Below are 23,304 nucleotides of genomic sequence, written 5' to 3' on the forward strand. Positions count from 1 at the left end.
GACACCCTCCCATCATCACCCAAATCGGCCGGGGCTCCTTAGGGAGCGGCCTGCGTGGGGAGGGCCGGGGTGGTGTGTCCCTGAGAGGGGTAAGAAAGTGGGGGCACCGGGGGCGGGCCGGGTCCCCGGGCGGGGCGCGGGCTCGGGGGACCCGCGCGGCTGACGTCAGGCGACTCCTTAAATAGAGCCGGCAGCGCGCTCCGCTCGGCATTTCTCGAGGAGCCGGAACGCGGCCGGCGCCAGCGCCACCGTCCGGCCCGCCCGCCCGCCCGCACCGCCGCGCCGCCGCCGAGCGTTCCGGGCGCCGCGCGGCGTGGATCCGGGATGGGGCTTCGGGCGCTGGGCGCGCTCCGAACCCGGCGCACGTGAGAGCCGAGGAGCGCCGGGAGCCGCCCCGCTGCCCGGAGCCCCGTCACCTAGGACGGAGAGGATGTCGGAGGCGCCGCCGCCCGTCCCCCGCGGAGCCGCCGCCCCTGGGGTCCCCGGGCATGGTGCGCACCCCGGCTGGCAGCGCCTGGAGAAGACGGCGCCCCCCACGCCCGACCCGCGTGGCCCGGGCCGCGCCGCGCCAGCCCTCTAGGCGGCCGAAGAGCCCCCGCCGCTCCGCCGCCAGCGCTCCCTCAGAAACCATGACCCCCGGCGCGCGCCCATGGAGCCATGGCCTATAGTGTCCTGGGCCGCGCGGGGCCACCTCAGCCGCGGAGGGCGCGCAGGCTGCTCTTCGCCTTCACGCTCTCGCTCTCCTGCACTTACCTGTGCTACAGCCTCCTGTGCTGCTGCGACGACCTGGGCCGGAGCCGGCTCCTCGGGGCGCCTCGCTGCCTCCGCGGCCCCAGCGCGGGCGGCCAGAAACTTCTCCAGAAGTCCCGCCCCTGTGATCCCCCGGGCCCGACGCCCAGCGAGCCCGGCGCTCCCAGCGCGCCCGCCGCCGCCGCGCCCGCCCCTCGCCTCTCCGGTTCCAACCACTCCGGCTCGCCGAAGCTGGGTACCAAGCGGCTGCCCCAAGCCCTCATTGTGGGCGTGAAGAAGGGGGGCACCCGCGCCGTGCTGGAGTTTATTCGCGTGCACCCGGACGTGCGGGCCTTGGGCACCGAGCCCCACTTCTTCGACAGGAACTACGGCCGCGGGCTGGACTGGTACAGGTAAGGAGCGGAAGCCCCACTCCGCGCGCTCGGTCCTCTGAGCCCTCTCCTGCGCCTTCGCTTCCCCTTAACCTGGCTCGCCCGTGTGGGTTCCGGCTAACACGTGGGGGAGACTCTAGGAGAAGGATTCATCCAGAACTTCCCAGTGAATGTGTAGATGGGCGCGCGGTTTCTTGGGCAAAGGATGGTTGGCTCTGGAGTCGCCGCAAGGGAAGGGAGATCTCCGGCCAGACCTCGGGACGAGCTGCTGGAGGGCTGGCTCCGTGTCCAGCCTCTGGGGTGGAGCTGGGTGTCCAGGGAAGCGGCAGCCAGGACACGTGCTGCCTGAACACAGCCCTCTCCTGACCCTCGCCAGCTCTTCCCTGGCCTCTGACGGACCCTGAGAAGGGGAAGTCCGAACAGGGCCCCCTTGCGGCAGGACTCTGCGCTCGGGCGAGGTCCCCGGAGTTTAGGCCGAATGACAGGGCGTCCCCTGAAGTGTCAGGATGAGAAAGGTCTTTTCTGGAGTCTCCTTCTCAGCTCCAGGTATTTGCTGCTGTATCTGAGCAGAGACTCCCAATCGCTCTGACCCTGAATTAGTGTTTTTGAGTAGTAGAAAGGACCCTGGATGTGAGTCTTGGCTCTTCCGCTTAGCTTGAGCAAATTCCTAAAACTCATTGAGCCTCAATTTTCTCATCTATCACAATGAGCAGAAAAAGTCCCTGCCCTGTCTGCCTCCCAAGGCCTTTCTAAAGTGCTTTAAAAGTGTAACAAAGACACTTTGCACAGGGATGCTTCTAAGCCTAACAAGATGTGGAATTTGGAATACTGGTGAGCATCTCAGATGAAGATTGGCTAGGGTCCCAGGGGCCACTAGTCATAGGTAGACCATCCACTCCCCCACTGCACTGCTGGGGTTGCCAGTCATCTAGGCTGGTGGTGTCTGGGAATATCCTGAAGCTTCTGGAAGGTGGCAACCTCCACTGTTCAATGCCTATTTACCTTCCAAGCCCTGTATGGTGTTGGGGTGTAGGACTGGCCCACATGGGGGGGGGGTGAGCAAGGCATCCCTGGGGATGATGTAATGAATGGGTTCCCCATAACACATGGGTCACAGAATTCTCACCATCCACCTGGCCCCTTGAAGACTTGCTAGAAATGTCTGCATAGTGATGGAACTGGGGAGGGGTAACATGGTAGCTGACACAGTAACAGAGGGCTTTTTAAAAAAAATTTTATAAAAGTAAAGCCTTTAGGGAGTAGAAAGTCATAAGCCTGTTGGATAAAGGGCAACTTCATTAGAAGAAGGACCACCCCCTCTGAGTTCCTAATAGGGATCCTGGATTTGTAAGAAGGGGGATCACAGGGCCAACTTGTCCCATTTGCCAGTGAGCTCTGGCCTACTGTGGTCATGGTTTTGGACAGGAGTGGAACATGCCCCATCCTCAGGAGACAGACACACAGTCCATCCCCAGCAGAGCACAGTAGGGAACAGCTGGCCGGTGGGTGGCCTGAGCACTGTTACATTGGCTCAGTGACATAGGGTGGCACAGGATGGCAGATCTGGCCTCTCCAAGCTGTGACCCACAGGCGTCCCATCCTGGTGCGCGAGGTGTACAAGGACAGCGTCGGAGCCAGACCCCAGGGCAGGGGAGACAAATGCATCCAAGAGCAGAGTGCTGTGTGGGTCAGCCATGGCCACGCTCTAATACACAGCAGGGTTTCCTCGATGGAAAGTCTAAAGATCATTATGAAACCCTTTGCCAAAGTGAAGTGCCTTTTAAGTGCAAAATAGCAAAATTCTGAGCATCTGGCTTATACTGTGCCCTCTGGTAAACACCTCTTCCCTGCATCCAGCCTCTGACTCCTTCTCTCATTTGCTCCACCACCAAACACCACACCTCAGGCTTCCTTCTTGGAGCCCTTGTCATTCAGGGATGGCTGCTTTTTATTTTTAACCTTGGTATGTGTGATTCTAAGCCAGCTTAGCTGTGAACCTTAGAGATGGGAGCCGTGGTTTTTTTTTTTTTTCAATATAGCACATTCGGATTCTGCTAAAATTCTCAGCTGAATCTTGGTAGGTTTTATTTAACATCAAGCATGCTGACAGCTCCATTTCTCTCTCTACTCCCGATACCCCCGACTTCCCAAGGTCTGACTTCCCTTCCCTTTCCCCCTTTATATTTCTAAAGGAGCATTTAGCCCACAGGTCTGGTACTAATCGCCCCATCCCCAGAAGGCTGGGAGCCCACAGCATCAGGAGGGGCTGTGTAGTTTGTGCTTCGTGCTGTTGCAAATCCACATCCCAGAGTCAAGGTGTAGCTTTCTGGTGTAGATTGCCATTTCTGCATAGGGTAATCCTGCCCCATTTGGATGCTGTTTCCATAATTTCCAGAACATTTCTCTGTATGTTTTTTATTCTTTATTATCACTGAAGTAATTTGCAGAAGTGATGGAGATACCTGGTTTCCTGTAAGTTCTCACTTTCTTCCTGAATTCCGTGAGTTAGGACGGCAGGTGATAGGATGCTCCTCTGTCTGCCCGCTGCCCTCATCATTTCACAGATGTGGAAACTGCAACCCCAAAAAGAGAGAGCATCTAAAATGGGATCCAAAGCAAGCTGATGAAGTTTAGAAACCAAAGTCACTGGCATGTACTGTCCCACAAAGATTTATACATACACACTGTGTGTGTGTGTGCATGTGCGCACAGATGTTTGCGTTTCCAGTGAAGTACTCTAACCACTGTTTTACACAGCTTGGCACCATGAAGCCAGTGTCTACTGGGTAGGCATGGCCAAAGAGCCCTTGCACCTATTGTGGGGGACTGGATTTTACAAAAGTGGAGGTGCAGAGCTGCAGACAGTGGATCTCATCACCATCTGCCCACGTTGAAACCCCTGGGTTTGGAGGCCCCAGTCAGACAAACAATGGAAAAATCAAAAGAGAGACTTTTTTCTGCGGGTAAATGGAGATGAACCAGGAGGTGACAAACGGTGTCTGAAGGCAGAATGATAGCGCCAAAGAGACACCACTGACCAAAGAGACCAGGAGCCAGAATCTACACCTTCCTTGCCCCCAGCCTCAGCCCCCTCATGGAATCAGCCCAGTTCAGGCCACCCTAGGAGAGCCCAGTCCTCTGCGGCAGGGTCCCTCCCCTTACACAGTTCTCTGAGATCCGATCACTGATGCTTACCTCACCTCTGCACCTGGCCAGGTTCCCGTCTCCCAGTTTCCTCCTCAAGGTAGCAGCTGGGTGTGCAGGGTGGGGTCAGCTAGCTACTTGGACAGAGACGCAGAGTGAGACCATGCTGACGAGGGACCCAGGAAGGCCCTGCTGCCAGAAGGCCAGAGACAGTCACCTAGATGTCACGTCATTGGAAGCAGAGTGAGCCTCCTGATGCTTGGCTTCTTATCATATGGTGGCGCCTACGGTGACTACCACGGAGGGTTCTTTTGAAGAATGAATGAAACACTGCATATGAAGGTGCCCTGGAAAATTCTCTGGTATATAAAGAGAAGGCAGTAACATTGTCACTATCACTACTATTACTCCCATACTTCACCACCCTCTGTTATCACCATCGGCACTGTTAGTGTGGGAACTACTGGTTTCTGTCCTACTGCTGTTACTCCATGGGGCTGAGGAATGAATTAATTGCTGGAAAAGTAGTTCCATGATAGATGAGGAAGAGTCTTGGCCTTAAGTTCTACTTTCAGCTCTGCTTTAATTATCTTTTTTTGTCACCTCCCTCTCTCCCTTCCTTCTCTCCTTCTTTCTGCATTGGTTAAAAAGTCACTTTTCATTTCTGGTTGTCAGCTTGCTCACCTTTAAAATGAGAATGATGTCTGACAACGTATGTGCCTTAGAGCCCCCCAACCTAAGAATTTATTTGTGATGCTATCATTCATCAAGGCTTGGGTGCGAGACAGAATACTCAGGGTCTTCATCTCTTATGAAAAGATACAGGTGCTGCCTTGCCCAGCAGTTTTGCAAGTCTTAGGGGAAGCTGAGTTTTGTGTAAAGTGTTCTCCATTTGGCTAGTTTTCAGCAGCGGGGGATGGGGAGCCCATGTGATGAGGAAGTGAATCTTCCCTAAATGTGCCAAAATGCCAACAAGAGCAAGTTAATATGAGATAATTGACTCTGTGCTCCAGTGTCAAAATTGTGATAGATGAGCCTGTTCTGTACATTTTAGACTCCACTTCACAACTCTGGTTACTTATTTGTTCGGCGGCGGTGGTTTCTGGGGGACAGTGTAAGGCAAAGAAGACACAGCACTTGCCCATGGAGGCAACAGTCTAAGTGAGAAAGAGAATAAAAAGCACAGAATAAGGTCTATCGCCTTATCCAGCTCTTTAAATCAAGAAATCAAATTCCAATAGCAAAGCCAAACTTTAGAAAGGCAAAACTTTAAGAAGAAATGAAACCAAAGGCAGAAGTCTTTTCCATCTTTAGCAAACAGATGACACATGACACACAGACTGACCCACACTTGTTGAGTGTGCACAGATGCGTGTGCATGCACACACAATTCCAGCGTGTGTGCAGACACGTCTTCAGAAGGAGTTTTCCTGCCTTGGTCCAGGAGGATGTCACACACACGCTGATTAAATGAACCCGTTGACTCCATAAATCCTCCGTCCGTCTTGTAGCTTGGTGTCAGCCTCGCAGCAGCTGGAGATACAGTAGTTAGTTCCAGCACATGTACGGTTCTTGTCAGGCACTGAGGAGCATTCAGAATGGGCAAGCACAACTGTCACCGCTCAAGGAGGCTTTCTGAAGAGCTGGCTTCGCCTCCCCCTGGAGCTGAGAGGGACGATGGGAGAGCTTGGCATGAAGACCAGGCTTCCCCCATGGCCTGTTTAGGAAGAAAAGGCCCTGATCAGCCTCAGTGCTGTTCAGCTCGCACACATTGCCAAGTCTGTGTTGGATGTTAAACTGTTGCATGGATTCTAAGAAGCACTTATTTTTTTTTTCTGCCTTTTAACATCTCTGAAATGAGGATGTGTCTTAGTGATTGATAGGAGTCTTAGATTCCATGAGATATGATGCTCCCATATTGGATGGAAGCTCTCTCCCTCAGAGGTGCCCTCTGCTCTGGACACCTGTTGGACCTTACAAAGGGCCAGTGACAGGTGGTGGATGCCTGGCCCAGTGGGGAGCCCGGGAGATCCTGCTCGTCTCTGCAGCCAGCTGGGGTCTCTTCTGGTTGGTCAAGGAGCTGACCCATTTAGATGTTTGATGGTTACCCATGCCATCTCCTTGAAAATGTCTCTTCTGAAATGAGGGAAAGTGCAGGTTGATACCCACCGGGAGACAAGAAGATGCTATGGTGGGCGTATTCTTCACTGGTTGCTATACCACCCAGATATTTAGGGTCACATCCCTAAAGTCCCTAATAGGTTCAGGGCAGGGCTGAGTCACCTGCATGCCTGCTTCTATTCCATGCATCAGGCATTAGGGTAACTTTCTTCCCGTCGGTTAGACCTCCGCGAATCATTCCTGAATGACGGAGTGACCGAGTGGGTGGGGAGGGGGCAGAAGCACACAGCTCCCCTTTGATCGGAGTCCACTGGAGGACCTGGAGGGGAAGCCGTCCCTATGAGCGAGGGCTTGGTGGCAGTGGGGTGGGTAGATAAGCTGTGAGTCAGGCTGGAGGGGTCTGAAAGGTCACGCAGTCTACCCAAACCTGGGGGTCTCTCTCTCTCTCTCCTCCAGAACCAACCCCGGGGCAGGTTAATCCATTTATTTGTCAGACGCCTACCATTTGCCAGCATCAGTGCCAAGCTGCTGCAGGCCGGCTCTGCTGCCACTTTGTTCTCCTAATGGGCTGCACTGATGGGCTGGAGTGCTTTGTAGTCCTTGGGCAGCTTGATGAGGTGGGTAAAAGCCACCAGTGAGTGGAAATAACCTAGCATTTCAGAGGTAATTGCTGCCTGTCAAGCTACACGGCTGGACTGTTGGTCCAATGCCTCACTCACGGGGCTTCCTCAGGGGATAATGGCATAGAAAGAGGGGCCAGGGGTTACCATTGAGCATGTGCTTCCAAGGAACGGGGGCCAGACTGGTTGCGTGATCGGGGGCTTGAGCATCACATGATGTCCTGGACCCAAGTCCACTGGGAGTGGCTTCCCAGCCTTTGAAATCGGCAGTGCTGATTCCATCCTGGTTGCATTTCAGGGCCCATGGCCACCAGCCCCCATGAATAAGAAAATTAGGGCCATCTTCTGAAGGGCAGCATCACCCCCACACCTCTGAGGGTAGTATTTTCCAGGCTTCAGACACTTTTGTACCACCTTCATAGTTGCCAATACCTGGCACGACCTTTACTATTATTTTCTTAATATTTCTGTTTAAGTTAACACATTTAAAAATGATAATTTTTCATAAAGAATGGGGCTTATTGTTTCTTCAGCGTGTACAGTTTAGAAAAGATAATATGTTCCCACAGTGCAGGTGTCAAAAGTGACAAAGGGTATTGGATGAAAACCACTCCCCTCCTTTCCACCAGGTCTCCCCTCCATGCAGTTACTTCCCTTCCCAGGAGCAATTACAGGGACCCGCTTTTGTGTATCCTTCTAGACATGTGCTGTGCATCTGTAAGCCCAACACCCAGGATGCAAATGTAGTTAAAATACGTATTTTCAAAAAACAGCTTTGTTTGAAAACTACCCTGGATGGGAACGCAGCATCCCTTGCCATAATTAGAAAGTAATCGTAAAAATAAATAGATTGGAAACAGAAGAGTGCTATTGCATTTGTGCTACTGAAGGTGGCTAGGATGTTCCAAGCCCGCAGCCTGCTCTTCGTTTAAAAGAGGACATTAGGGAATACTAGTCAGAGCAGTTAAAGAAATACCAATATCAACGTGAAGCGCTTCTCCTTGGTGTAATCAGAAGGAATGACAGTGAAGTGGGAAAAAGAATAAATGTCCTCACTATGTGGTTGAGTGACACTTAGTAGGTCTATATAGTAGCTAGAATTACCGAGCTGGGGTAGGTATATACCGACATCATGGGAAACCCTGCTAGAGTTTGCGGGAAATCCAGTGTAAGTAAATCCAGTGATGTTTCCAGCTTTCAGATTCCTTTGATGTGTTAATGATTGAAAGAGACAAGCCAAAGGAAAACTCAGAACAAATATGAACATTCAGAAAAGTATTGTGACTTGCAATATTTACAAAGTAGTTTAGCCTTTTCCGAAGAACAAAGTTCCCTGAATAAAGGGTATAGCAAGTATTTAAAAGGAAAAAAAAAAAAAGGACGAGGTTACTATTGGTTTCATCACTATTCTCGCTGGTGGGAAATCAGTGGTCTCCCCCATGAATATCGTATCTCCATAGGTCGTCACATACCTGCAGGTGTCGGTGTTGCACAGGTCAGAGATAGAGTTGTTTCCACTAGGGACTTGACAACTTATGTGAAAGGGGCTCAAAGCTCTTTCTGTTTTTTTGTTTTTAAGATTTTGAGGCTCATGTGAGGCAGGATGTCTTTTTGAAGTCTCGGGATGCAAAGTTCCTTTTCTTCCCCTCAGCTGTGCATGACATGAGGCTTAAGCATAACGGCAGGGCGGGATGTCACTCTTGCTTTCTCAGGCAGTCTGATCTCACTGAATAAAGAGGGGAAGACAGTGTCCTTTCTTTGCACGGACTTTTTAGCTGCGAAAAAGGCACTCTGGGGAAAGTTGTTCCTGGGACCTCCCATTCTTTTTTTTTTTTTTAATTGAAGTATAGTCAGTTACTATGTGTCAATTTCTGGTGTCCATTCCTTGTTAACAGAAGCAAGGTGGAGGGCGTCTGTGATAGCAGGGCTCCTAAACCCTGGGCAGATAGTCAACAACAGTGATGAGGAGGGGCTTTCTGCTAACTCAGGGCCCCTTGTCTTGGTGCTCACTGTCAGGTGAAGGCGTCCCAGATCAACCCTGAGGCAGGTGAAGAGGTGAGCGTTGAAGCAGTGCCTCGGGAGGCACCGTAAAGGGATCTTATTGGAGGAAAGGAGCAGAGCCTTAAATTCAAGGATGAGATGAACTCAGAGTGGAGACCAGGAGACAGAAACTCCCAGGGGAGGCAGTTTCAGCACAGAAATTAAAAGCTTGGAGTCTCCAATCAGAACGCATGAGTTGGAATCTCGGTTCTACCACCTGCCAGGTGTGTGTGGCTTCTCTGGGCCCCCGTTCTATCTGCACAGGGGACAACTCCTCTTGCCTACACATAGGGATGCTGTGAGGACTGAACGAGTGATATCATGTAAAAGTGCTCAGGAAATGTCTGGCACGTGGAAGGTGTGTTCCCACAAGTGTTGGCTGTCACTCTAGGTCATGAATCCTTTATCGAGGAAAGTGCGGGGGACCTGGAGATGCGTAAGACACAAGGCCTGCTCCTGAGCTCCTCCTAGTTTGATGGGTTGTGAAATGTTCCTGGAAATTTTTACACAAGTCAGCTGACGGTAGGAACCATAACAGAGATACATGCACGGAGAGGAGATGAAATCCAATTGGGGGAATTTTGGAAGGCTTTCTGGAGGAGGTGGTATGTTGTTTAGATCTCAATGGGCAGATGGGGTTTTCACAGGGGGGTGGATGAAGGGAGTGGCCCCATGGGGATGCTGCTTCTAAATACGTTCATCCCATGATTTGACCTCTGATTACAGTCAAATCACAAAATAAATTTTTGTCAACTCACTTTAGTTCTGCGTGCATTTCTTGACCACCTACCGTGTGCCAGGTGCTGTTGCTAAGTCCTGAAAAAAATGAAGTTTGGAAAGAAGAACTGTCTTTTAAAGAGCTGAAGGGGCAGACAAGTCTGCTAGCAGGACATGCTGAGAGAGAAAATGCTCTGGGCATGTGGGGTCGCGGAGAGGAGCCCCCAGGGTGGGTCAGAGAGGCTTTGTGGGGAACTGATGCCTAAGCTTTAGGACATTTGCATTTGCTATTTCCTCCAACTGCATCCCTCTTCCCCGCAGCGCATCCAAGATCTGACCGCTTCTCATCATGCAGGTTCCAGCTCAAATGTCACCTCCTCAAAGATGCATTCCTACCCAGTCTTAGCTGACTCATCTTCCCCAGACCTCACTCTCTCTCATCCTCACCTTGTTTTATTTACTTCATACCTCTTATTGCAATCTGAAATGTTCTCGTTCATTTTTCTTTTTGCTTGCTGTCTCTCCCTCTCCGGGCTGAAAACTCTGGGACCACAGGGATTTTGTCTGTCTTGTGCGTGGCTGTGTCCCTGGAGCTCAGCACGGTGCCTGGCACACAGTAGGTGCTCAGCAAATAGTTGTTGAGTGACTGTGTGTAGGGGTGAGGGCTGACTAGGAATTGGTGGGTCTGTTTCAAGGCCACAAATTGGCCCCGGCCCTTCACCGGGCTTTTCCCACAGGGCTCTTGGGAGGCTGGGTGAGAGAATGCAGGATGTGGTGATGAGGACTCAACCATCCCTTCAACAGATTTTTATTGAGCTAATGCTCTGTGCCGGGCACTGTTAGAGTCCCTGGGGAGAGAGTAGTGACAAAGATAGGCAAAAATCCCTGCCCCCATGGTGCTGACTTTCTATGGGGTGGGAAAGAGATGGTCAGTAAATAAATAAGTAAATCATATCTGTGTCCGATGGCGATAAGCACTGTGGGAAAATCTAGGGAAGGAGGATGGAGAGTGTGGTGGGTGGGGAGGGGGCACTGCGACTCCAGGTGGGGGTTAGGGAAGACCTCACCGAGAAGGGGACACTGAAGGGGTGAAGGGACAAAGCGTGCTGCCACCAGGGTGAAGAGCATTCTCGGCAGAGGGAGAACAAATGCCAAGGCTCTGAGGACAGCAAGGTAGCTGATGTGACTGAGGGAAATCTAGGAACCAAAATGGCTGGAGTGGCCAGAACAAGGAAGGGAGTGACAAGAAATAAATTCGGAGGCATAACCAGATCAGACCATGCGGGGCCTGGTAGGCCGTTGCAAGCATTTGAGCTTCTAGTCTGAGTAAATGAGGAGATGTTGGATGATTTGGAGCTAAGGAGTCATATGATCTGACTTGCCCTTTAAAAGGACGTCTTGGGCTGCTTGACAGAAGCGGGAGAAGTGGTGAGGGGGCTTATGCAATGGTGACAGTGGAGGTGTGAGAGGTGGGCAGGTGCTGGGGACAGTGGCAAGAAGGTACAGTGGCAGGATTTGCTGACAGATTCGTGGGGGCAAGGTGTGAGGGGAGTCAGGGAAGATGGTGGTGTGATGATGATGGTGATGACGTCTCTCTCAGGCCCTTAAAAGTGACAGCAGGCTGGCATCTGAACCGAACATACTTCCAAATACAGCCCCCAGCTTGATGGGCCAAGCGTCTCCCTGTTGGCGTCCTTGAACTAACCAGAGAGAGGAAAGTCACGTTCTACTGTGGCTTGGAGGCTGTGGGGTCACCCCAAATCAATGTGAGGTGGCAGAGTCCCTCTCTCAGAGGTCTTTGAAGCTCTTTTTTATAAATGCAGCATTCTTAGGTAACCTCTTGAGATTTTTGAAGATCAAATTAGCTTTGCTCCAACCCCGAAAAGGCACGTGTCACTCCGTGTGTGTGGCACCCAACCTCTCATTCATGTTCCAGCCTCATCAGCATGCCTGGCAAGGGAGCTGCCTTGATGGTATTGCTAGATTTAGGGGGCTAATGTGTGGTTACTTTCAAACAGAACTCAACACCATAATGCCTTTCTGTAAAATCATGGGGATCTGAGTCTCCCTGACTTCCCCAGAGCTGCTGGAGCACGGGGAAATGTTCCCCGCCTTGGCAGCCTCTTGGCAGTGCATTTCTGCTTTGATGGTTTTAATGAAGATATGAAATCATCTAACAGCTTTCATTTTGTTCAAGTGAGATGACTTAAAGTGGAGGTAGCATTTCCCAGGATCAATCCCCATTTTTAGAAGTGGTTGGTTAAACTCTCCGCAGTTTATGGCCACTTCTGCCTGAAACAGTGTGGGATCTGAATTATTAATTTTGTGAAAAATGAGTTAAGTCATTGCAAAGCTCTGTGGTGGCAAAATTCCTGCTTTAAGGCCTTTTTCTTGTATTTTCTCTAGCACGAACTTCTCTATGAACCAGAAATTCTTGGGCAGATTGGCCAAATCTCTGTCTGGCAGTCATTGTGCCAGAAGGGAAAGAACTTGACTTAATTTATTTGTTCTTTCCTATCTAGGATGACGAGGAGGAAATAGGTGCAAAGATTCTGAGAAGGTCTTATTTCAAAGCTCTTTTTTTATAGGTACTAAATTTGGACATCATTCAAATGGCAACTGTGCAAGCAAGGTCATCTCTAAAATATGAACCTCTGAGCACCCCCTACACTTATCCAAGTGGCTGGTACCCAGGGAAGTGTAGAAGGATGGAGAGCCGTGAGCTGTTCCAAATAGGGCACTGTGAGCGGGGACAGTGACCTAACTGCAGAGAGCGTCTGTCCTGTGGAGAAGCAGTCTGGAGCAGTGATGGCATCACAGAGTCAGCATCTTACAGCGGCTCCGTGAGCATGTGTGTGAATGAATGAAGGTGACTGTGGGACAGTGTGGTGGTGGTGGGGCACTTGTCCCATTTAGAGGGGTCAACCATTCGTCAGTCCCAACACTTTTTGCCATCTCTGTATTGCCAGGTCTTCTAGGGTTTTTTTTTTTTTTTTCTTTTTTAGGGGAAAAAAATAAGCTTGAACTATGGCATTGCAAAAAATGCAAGCTCTCAGTTTACAATTGTGTCTTACTGATTCACAACTTGTATAGAACACTGTGGGCTGAACAGAGCATGTTTGTGGGCTGAATGCTACCCATAAGCTGCCGTTCATCACCCCGAGAGGGTGAACCTTAGATACTGCTTCCGCCACTTTCTAATCCTGCCTCTGCCACGCGTTAGCTGTGGGGTGAGCAGCTTAACTTCCTAAGCTTTGGTTTCTCCTGCATAAGATGAGGGCACCAAGCACCCCTACCTCCGAGGTGGTTGTAGTGATTCCATGTTATTAGTATGTGTTAGATTTTGTGACTGTTGAGGGTCCTCTTTCCTGGATTGTGTTTGGAGGAGATGCAAGCATCTCTAAGCTGATGGGCATGACTGGAAGACAAGAGGCATAATGTGGACCTTTGTCAAGGTGAGGAAAGCTGCGACTTATCTGTTGGGCCAGTGAGGAGAGGAATCTGGAGCCAGGGTGACCCAAGGATGGAGAAACCCATTTGGTTGTAGAACTGGGCCCCAGAGAGGGAGCCAGCAATCCTCATTGCTTCTTACTGTCATCCTTGTACGTGCTCACAGCATCCCTGAGGATTCTGAGTTTGTGATGCCATCACTGCTCCAGGCGGCTTCTCCAAGGGATAGAAATTCTCTGCAGCTTGGTCACTGTCCCCAGCTCATGGTGCCATAGTCATTCAGAACAGTTCAATGCTCCCCACCCAGCTACACACTTCTTTTGGCTGGAGAGGATGGAGATGCTCAGAGATTCATCTTTTAGAGATGACCTAGCTTGCATAGAACGTGAGTGCCTCTTAGATTCGGTGGTTTGGTTCAGATAGAAGTCCAACCTGGAGAGTGAGGTCTTGCTAAAAAGGAAAGGCTAGGGGATGGGCAAGGGTGGACCATAAGGATCAGCCTGGAAAAATTTCTCTTCAGCCTTGAGCAGTAGTCGGCACCTGCAGAATGGCAGAAGACCATTGGGATGGAGGTGCAGAGGAGGCTGGAGAGGAAGAGAGTGGTGGTAAGAGAAGGCAGCCACCTCGCAGGAGAGTGAAGTGCATCAGAGATGGCACGATTCCCTTTAAAGCCAAGCTCAAGCAAAGCTTTGACGTGAAGCACACAACATTGGAATTGGCTGCATGATCAGTATTCAGAGCCTGTGTGTGTGCACCATTGGTGAAGAGCTGGGTGATCATCCAAGTTTCTCTTGCCTCTGGGACAATCCGTCAACAAGCCTCTCCAATCACAGAGTCAACAAAATTCTATCTAAAATCTGGCACGTTGCTCCCCAACCTTCAGTTATTTGGGTGGCATCTTCACAAGTATCTACAAATACTTGTATATGCTTAACATGGTGTTAAAGTCCACTCATCATTTTTGCTTTCACCTGTTCATTTAAACATGAAACTTTTTATCACTGTCTTTAAATGAGAATCGTCACTTGCCAGAAGTAGGAAGCCGTTATAAAAACCGATGCAATAAAAAAAACCAAACCATGCAGTTAGATTCCAGCCCCATATCGTTGCCTGTGCCATGCTCTGCTTGAGGCAGCCTCCATTTTCTGTTACAGAGAAAGATCAAAACCTGTTAGAGACATGTTAGCAACATCTTAGCATCTAACTAAGGCTTTCTCTGTGATGTAATCGGAAGATTTGAATAGAATGGAAAAAGAAAGAGAATTATTTTCTAATGATGTGAGTAGGTGGCATTTAAAGTCATGTCCATGTGCCACCTATATATTTTTTTTAACCACTAGAGGTACATACCTCACACTTTGGGGAATGCTGACCTTCCCACCTGGATCCCTCTTGCTTTGATGTCACTGTATTATTTTATTATACTTGGTTGTCATGGTCCATCAACAGCTTGGGAGGGACTGGCTGACATTACAAAGTCTGGGTGGTTTAAAAAGCTGTGATTTCAATTTAAATTGCAAATTGATGGAGCATCATGGGAAAACCAAATGCAGACGTGAAGAACGGAAGGAAAAGATCCAGCTATGCAGTATTTTTAGATCTTTTTCTCCGGACTGGTTTTGTATCAGTTTTTCTGGATTCTAGGTTTGATCAGACCAGTATCTGCTCTTTAATATATTACCTGAGGGCTGCCCATAGTTTCTTTACAGTTCCAATCTAACTGACCTTGTGAAACCTTTATTGTTCCTTAAAAACAAACAAACAAAACAAAACAAAACTGTGACTTGGATGAAGCTCAGAGGCGTTATGCTGAGGGAAAGGAAGGTTATGTACTGTATGGTTCCATTTCTATGACTCTCTCAAACAGACAAAATCAAAATGATGGAGAACAAATCAGTGTTTGCCAAGGTTTAGGGCAGGGGGAGGGGTGACTATAAAGAGGCAGACGAGAGAATTTGGGGGGAGGAAAGGAACCGTTCTGTGTCCTGATTGTGATGGTGGTCTCGTGACTCTATACATGTGTTAAAATTCGTAGAGCTTAACACTAGTAAGAAATCTACTTTATAATACTTTTCAAGATACAATTAAAAAATAAAACTTTATTTTAAAACATATCCATATCTGGGGGGGAAGGTTAACTAAGTGGTAGTGTGTGTGCTTAGCATGCGTGAGGTCCTGGGTTTTATCCCCAGAACGTCCATCAAAAAAAAAATTTTTTTTAATATCTATGATTGTAGAACTCAGCTACTGAAAGACATTCTGTACCTCTAATTTCTGATTATCAAAGAGAACCAGCTCCCAGGTTTTTGGAGTTCACAAGCTTCCCTAACTCCCATCCTTGTTATGAGTTAGAATCAAGGATATGGGTGGCCTTTAAACCTTTCCCACCTCACAGCCACACCTCTGAGTGATGCTGGGGTCTGACACAAAAGTTGGGAAGTTTCCATTGTGGTCTTGGACCATGGTGGCCCGCACAGATGTCAGCCAGGTCGAGGGAGGAAGGGCAGCAGCAGTGGATAAGATCTGGCTGAGGGCCTGTGGAGAGTTGGAAGGGCATGTAGGGTGGGGAAAAAATGGATCACAAAGCACGATGGAAGAGGCACCCAAGGATTTTCCCCCCAAAACAAAACCATTCACAATCTACCAACAGTAGGTCTGACCTGAGCACCAGACAGCCCAAGGATGGAGCCAGAGGCATCCCCTGCTGCCCACTCCCTCCATTCTGAGCCAACTCAGCAAGGACAGAAAAGCTCCCTAGTGTGCCCTCTCCAGCCAGAGCCCCCCAGAGCTGGGGAAGAGCGCCCACCCTGGCCTGGAGATGCCCACAGCTCCCTCCTCCCAGTACCTGGTGAAGAGCCCAGGCTTCCCAGAGCCAGCAGACTTCACTCCCCAGTCCCTGCTACAGATAGGCCACAACCATGTTCTTTCTGTGGCATCTGAAATTGGACACGGACACTGTGTGTACAGTGGAGCCTGACTGCACCCCTGCACTTCGTATCTACAAGGTGCCCGCCCCTGGGTCCTTTCACAAACTCCAGTTTTCCCTTGGGTTAGTTTGAATGGGTTTCTTTTCCTTAAGTGATGAAAACATTAGTTGGGTGGTTGTGCTGAAGCCACCTGGGCTAGAGGCAAAAACATGAGTGTTGCCAGCCTGTGGGTGATCACTGAGTTCAAGGAAGTAGCTGCGATAACTCAGGAGCCTGTTACAGCTGGAGGGAGAGGTGACAAGGTGGGGCGTGACCAGGAAGTAGATTGCCGCAGAGGTGGGGAGGGGTCAAGGGTGGGGTGGCTCGCGTACAAACCACAGTGGAGCAGACAGTGTGTGCATAGATGTGTTAGTGGTGTCCACCCCTCCAACATCTCTTACTCTGTGCTGGCGCCTGGGGAAAAGATGGTGTAGATTTCCTAACCTTGCCGTTTTCCCATGGTTATTGGCCCACCAGGCTTTTCCAGGGTCAGCTCTGGTTATTCGTATTGACCTATTTCAAGTATGATGATGTTCACACCACACACCAAGACATCTGACATTGTTACTGTCATCATTGTCCCCATCATATAAATGCTCCTCCTCCTTCTGTGTTTCTCCATATTCCTAAATCACATGCTTCCATTGCTACACCTTGTACATCACAAAAAGGATAACCTCTGGAATTAAAATCGCACCTCTCAATTACCCAGGTAAATGAAGAATTTCCAAATCGTAAATGGTGCAGTAAGTGGAAAATAATGATAATATTTATTGAAACCAGTCAGATGCAGCCAAAGCTCTACTCCACAGCAGCCTAGCTTCATTATTAAATGAAGAAGATGCACTGACTAAGAATTATAATAACAAACATAAAGAAACAAGTCAGGAGGGTATAGTTCAGTGGTGGAGCATGTGCTTAGCATGCATGAGGTCCTGGGTTCAATCTCCAGTACCTCCATTAAAATAAATGAATAAAACTGAATAACCTCCCTCGCAAAACAAACAAACGTAAGGAAACAAGGAAGAACTAATTCGGAAACATAAAAACAGAAAACGAATCTAGGAAAACAATAGCATTGGTTTAAACAAACAAACAAAAAGAACTCAAGAACTGATCTTTTTGAAAAAGATCAATAAAATAGACAAACACCTATGGCATTTAATCAGGAACATAAAAGAACACAAATAAGCAAAATTAGGAATTAAAAAAAAGTATCACCACGAGATTTTTAAAACTCCACCAAGGGCTCAGGCATCTTCACAAGATGGAAAAAGAACTAGGTAAAATTGAATTCATATTTATAAAACACTTAACGCATCTGAAAGATATTTCTTACCGTGAGTTTTAAAGTAATTTTCAACATGACATCTTGAACTCGTGTGGGTATCATTTCCCCCAAACTCTATCTGATGATGAATCACAGAAGTAGGAGGTACATGTAGGTAGTAGATAAAAAAGTTAAAGTGTAACAGCTGAAAAACAAAAGGCCTAGCTGAAAACTATAGGAAGGGACATCCCCAGGGTCCACGGAGGCCAAGGGCAGAATGGTTAAGTGGCAGCTGCTTTTGCTGAGGACTTGACTTCTCAGTAATTATTGTTAAATCATCTCATATAATATATCTCCTATGTCAAATATTACATTTGATAGTGTATGTAAGTGTCATTACTATATTCACAGCCCAAATCTGTGTTTACTGTTTCCAGTCTTCACCTTTCTCCGCTAAGTTTATACATTTCTTTAGTTGTTTGATTTTTTTTTATCTCTCAACCAGTTGGAGAACTCTTATCAATAGCTTTTTTTTTTCCAGTTAACATTTTAATTTGAGCCCCTTGGTAGGTTTAAGAATATCTTTCTGTTCCATTGGATCCAAGCTCAGAATCTTGGCATTATCTTTTTTTTTTTTTGATGGGGGTGGGATACTGACAGGCATATGTAGAATAGATAAACACAGGGAAATATATATAAAATATTGTGGTAGCTCACAGTGAAAAAGAATGTGACAATAAATATGTGTATGTTCATGTATGGCTGAGGAACTGTGCTCTACACTGGAAATTGCCACAACATTATAGACTGACTGTAACGCAATAAAAAAAAGAATATCTTTCTCCTTTTCTCACACATGAGCAATAATTTGACCGAATTAAAATTTTTAGAGCAAAATCTTAAAAAAAAAAAAAAACTCCAAAAACAGGGTTCTATTGTCTTAGGACGTGTGTTTGTGTGTGTGTTTGTGTGTATGTGTGCTTGTGTGTGTATATGTGTGTGTGTGTGTGTGTGTTTGTGTGTGTGTGTGTGTGTGACAGCGAAGTTTGATGTTAGTTGGACTCTTCTTTTTCCTTTGCAGACAGACTGTTTCATTTTATTTGTTTTTTTTTTCCTCCCTTGCCTGGATGCTTTGTGATTTTTCTCTGTTGTTTAAGTTGAGATACTTAAGCAGGATATGTTTAGGTATGGTTCATGAATTTACCTCGCTACTTACTAGCACTTCTGTTCTGATTAATAGTATCCACCTTATCTATTCATCTGAATTATCCATTAAATTCTTAATAAACTTTACAGATTTGTCCTCTATAGTTTTTTTCTGTCTTCTCTCACTTTTTCCCTTTGCCTCTGAACATTGTAGTATCTCTTGAGTTGTTTTACTCACTGATACGTAGTTTGAAATGGGAAATCTGGAGTCTCATTTCCATTTTTGACTTTTACTTTACCAGTCGGTTATTATTTTCTGTGCAACCGTTATTGACTTGGGATTATTCCTTCTCCATCATTGCATGGATGTAGCATTTTCTTGTTGAGAATACAACTAGTGATTTTGTAATATTACTTTTGTTTCTTGTAGCAATTGTCCTGTTAACATTTACTTTTATTCCTCACTCTGATTTATCGGCTGCCTTATCCTTCACATACATCTGGTGATCTTTCTCTTTTCTCTGCAGGAGAGACAGGTGACCTCTTTCAGAGGTGATTCCTGAAAGCAGGCATGCTAGTGGAGCAAGGGACCCATGGAAGAGGGAGAAGTCAGTTACAAATAGCGGGTTGGCATGGTGGTCAGTCGCTTGGACTCAATCCTGCTGGGGAATCCAAGGAATCCTAAGGAAACAGCTAGAAAGTGCCTCGAAATTGTCTCTCCAGACAAGAGCCGTTGGCTAAGAGCTTCTCCCAAGGGTGTTTCCGTCCCTGTGTTTCTGGCCTGCCCTGGGTGAGGGGAGGGTGAGCACCCACCACTTTGGGTGAAGCCCTGGGGCGGAATATCAGAGACTCATGAGGTACCTAAGAAGGAGAGCGGCTGGGGTTCACAGGAACTGTCCCCTCAGCTGCCGCTGACGTCCAAGGTGGGCTAAGGGAACTGAGACGGGGGACAGAATGCACCTGCTATGTGACATATCGGTGCACTCTCCTTCACACGCTCAAAGAGAAGTCAAGCTCTCCAGCCGCTTTCCCTTCCAAAGTCCTTTCTCTGGAAGCGGACACGGAGACGCCCAAGGACCAGAAGCTCAGCATCCCACCGGGGACCTACTTCACTGCCCAGTATTGATAGCTCAGCTGGGACCTTCCACTTACCCCTGTTTTGCAAGTTGAGCTTGGTCTAAACGAAGGGTTCAGCTCTCAGTTCCATCTTGGTCTCTTGCTAAAAGGTGCCTTTCAGGCCTTCGTTTGCTCTGAATCCTTCAGACCAGGCCTCCTCCTCCAGAAGGGCCGCTGAGGCACGGCCCCAGGGCGGCCAGCCATTTCCAGGGCTCTGCGCACACCACCGTGTCCAGTCAGTGCTGACCTCGGACAGCTGGGAGGTGGACGGAGGACGCCAGCCCGGTTCTGCCAGGGAAAGTGCGTGATGCTCAGAGGTCCTGTGCCTTCAAGGAAGGAAAGCTTAATCCAATTGTGATGTCCAAAGAGCTCTGATCTTGGGTCAGGAAACCTGTGTTCTAGTTCCCATAAGTTCATCAACTTGCCTTTGACCTTGGGTGGCTGGCTTGTGTGCCCTTACAGTCAGTGTTTTCACTTGTAGAGTCAGTTAGACTAGATTTGTGTAACCTGAGTGGAGAACATATCATAACTAGGTGGCTTGGGGTGATCCTTGAGGTGGTTTGGGACAATACGTACTCACATCACAAAGCACACAGTGAAAGCATTCTCTTTTCAGGACTCATTTCTTCATACCAGTTGAGTCAGGGAGAAGGCCTGCTTGGTGTTCATAGGTCTTTAACACCTTTTAACAGTGTTACACTATCTAGTTGGAATTTAATCTTTTTTTTCCCTTTCTGCATTCATTTGTATAGTTAATTCCCATTTCTGGTGAGAGATACTGGTTTTCCATTTATGGTTCTAACAAAGTTTTGTTTTTAATTTAAAAAAATAGATTTATGTAAGCAAAAAAAAAAAGTTAAGTGGATTTTAAAGAGAGATAGAAAGTAAACAATGGTGCAAACATACGGCCAGGGCTGTGGGGGGGCATACCTGAATGGCTGAATTTGGAGAAAACGGACTTAAATATCCTTTGTCTTGCTCTAGAATCTCTTTGAGCAAAAATCCATCATGCAATTGGGACTTGGGAGACAGCATTCCATGGCCTGGGGTTTTGCATGATCCACGTTGGATTCCTTTGGAATGTGTTCCCAGCAGACCCACCAAACACCACCCTTCAGATTCAGTATGTCTGGGACGCTGCATCAGAGAGGCTTTTCTGACAGTTGGCGGAAGCATCTCTCTCCTACAGCAGCTGCAGAATAAGTCCTTAAACATCATAAACGACAAATTGCCTCTTCGGTTGCTTTGACGTCCTTGTTTAGTTCAACCCAGCTGTGTCATCGCTGAATAGTTTGGGCCAGAGTCCTTGCTGGGGAGAAAGTTGTTATGAAAAGCTATCGATTAGGTGTCCAGAGCTGCTGGAACCCAGCAGCAGAGGCTCCTGGAGCTGCATTTATGAAAGGTCAGGTGTTGTTGAGAAGGGCAAGAATGTGATTGAGAGAGGAGACAATGGCGTGTGCAGCCAGGTGGCCATGGCAAACTGCGTTCTTCCTCGTTCCAGGTGGCGGGATGGGTGGTACCAGGTCTGCTAGGGTGTGCCCTCCAGCCTAGGAAGGAGTCCAGAGGATGCCTTTTCTTCCTAGAAGATCCTGCCTTGGTCTCATTACCCTAGGACTCCGGTATGGGGATGCTGATCTACTGTTCTCACCACACAGTCCCAGCGCTGCCCAACCCAGCCTGGAGCTGCTCTCCTCTGTCCAACCACGGATGCCCGGCCCCACGCTTCCCTGCACAACCGCCAGCCGACACTGTCACCCCATCTGTGAACTGCACTAAACTGTGATGATCTCAGTGCATCCCTGCACTGCCCTTGGCAACCCGTATAACACCCTCCCTGCACCGAATGTCCTTCAACACCTGTGCATTACTGCGAAAGGAAACCCAGCCTTGTCCCCGGCCATCTCCTCGGTGCCTGGAAAAGCACCTGGCACCTAACAACACTGATAAACTGTTGAATGACTCAGCGAGTGTTTGGACCGCTTGGGCAGGGCAGGACTCAGCAAAACCCTCAGGCACCCACTGAAACCACACTGCACTGTTGACTCACAGCTGCAAATGCATGGAGAATGAAAAGCTGCTCAGGAAATCTGGAAGGAGCTCTTGAAAAAAAACAAAAGTGTAAGTAGCGAAGGAGGGGAGGAACAATGTTCCTTTCTGCCTATAGCTTTAGAATAGTTGTAATTGTGAATGGCCCGTCAATCACATTTGATTAAATCATACCTTAGAGCAGTATTTCTCAACGTTGTTTTCTTCTTGGTACAAAAGCTGTTGCATAGCTAATTTCTACAAGTTACGTGAAATTTTCTTTCCGGGGTAGAAACCATTCCACTCTTTTTTTTTTCCAACTCAAGGTAGCATATTATATGCTTTTGTAAGATGACATGGTTTTTTCCCCCTTTCACCTAAAGATTCTGATAAGCCCCTCACCACCCCTCCTGCTAGATAGAATTAATGTCTTAGGTGCTTCTAACTTCATTTTGCTTATAAATGCCTCTAAGAACATGATGAAAACTATATCCCACCCCCCTCACGTTTATAAATATATATATACAACATTTTGCAGAATTCACCTTATTGCAGTGGAAATGGACTACCTTCAAATTCATGCACTAGGAATGTGATCCTTGCAAAAAGTTGTGTCTTTTTGCCTCAGCTTTTTAATGTAAGATAAATGGTCATTTTCTAGGGGAAAAAAAGTACTCAAAGTTGTGCAAAACAAGAAAAGGAGGCTTTAACTTTACTCCAAAGGAAGTTGCAATGCCACAGCTGCCAGCGTTTAGCTGGTACAAGAAGCTGAAATTCTGGGGCAGGCGCATCTTTGACATCAAATCGATTCTGACTTTGGCTTTGATGGCGATGGACACCTGACTTACAAAGGTAAGTAGAAGCAAGTGGAATCAGAGATTCCATGGGTAGCTTTGCCCAGCAAGCGTGGCCTGGTGTCAAGAAGCACAAGATTTCCCTAAGACAGCTTCAGTTGCATTCATGCCACATCATTTCCTGTGTCCTCGTGTCAGGGAGGTCACTGCTAGCCCGGTCTGCATATTCTTTGCTTGGCAAAGAAACTTTATTATTTCAGAGATGTTGCGTGCTTTTGCAATTACCCAAAAGAGCTCACAAAATAGGAATTCTTTGATGGTGTCAGAGTGCATCTAAGAGGTGAAATCAAGCTGCTGGCTGCCCTGGGAGGGAGCAGTGATGTCACCCAGCTGCGAGGCAGAGGGATGCTAGTGGCTCTGGAGAGGATGACGACATTCTTTGAAGGTGCTTCTTACATTTCTTCCTCTGCTCCAAGCTGTAAACTGGCTCGAAAGCCACCCTGACTCTTCTACTTCAACTCCTTTGGAAGTTATCTGTAATACTTATATTCTTTTTGGGGTTATCTTTACAGCCTAGAATCTATCAATATTTTACCTTCTTTCCCCCCCCAAAGACAAGACCCTTAGCACACTAATCCCCATCACCAACCCCCGTCGACCGTGTCTTTTCTGGGATTTTAGTTATACCTTGTTTTTGCCGACCCCAATCCTTTTATCATCATTACTTCCTTTTTAAAGAAACAGTAAACTCTCTGCAGATCTATCCAGAGGTTT

The 23,304-nt window shown here is 48.0% G+C and overlaps 1 protein-coding gene across 1 annotated transcript in view; it reads left to right on the forward strand.

Moving 5' to 3' along the window:
• Positions 1-206: 206 nt before the first annotated feature.
• HS3ST2 (heparan sulfate-glucosamine 3-sulfotransferase 2) overlaps positions 207-23,304 on the forward strand; it is an 82,008-nt gene continuing 58,910 nt past the window's right edge. Inside the window, exon 1 of the mRNA XM_006201198.4 lies at positions 207-1,142. Coding sequence (XP_006201260.4) covers positions 658-1,142 — 485 coding nt within the window. The 5' untranslated portion in view covers positions 207-657. The remainder of the gene's footprint in view (positions 1,143-23,304) is intronic.

Source organism: Vicugna pacos, chromosome 18, assembly GCF_048564905.1.
Source record: "Vicugna pacos chromosome 18, VicPac4, whole genome shotgun sequence".
NCBI lineage: Eukaryota > Metazoa > Chordata > Mammalia > Artiodactyla > Camelidae > Vicugna > Vicugna pacos.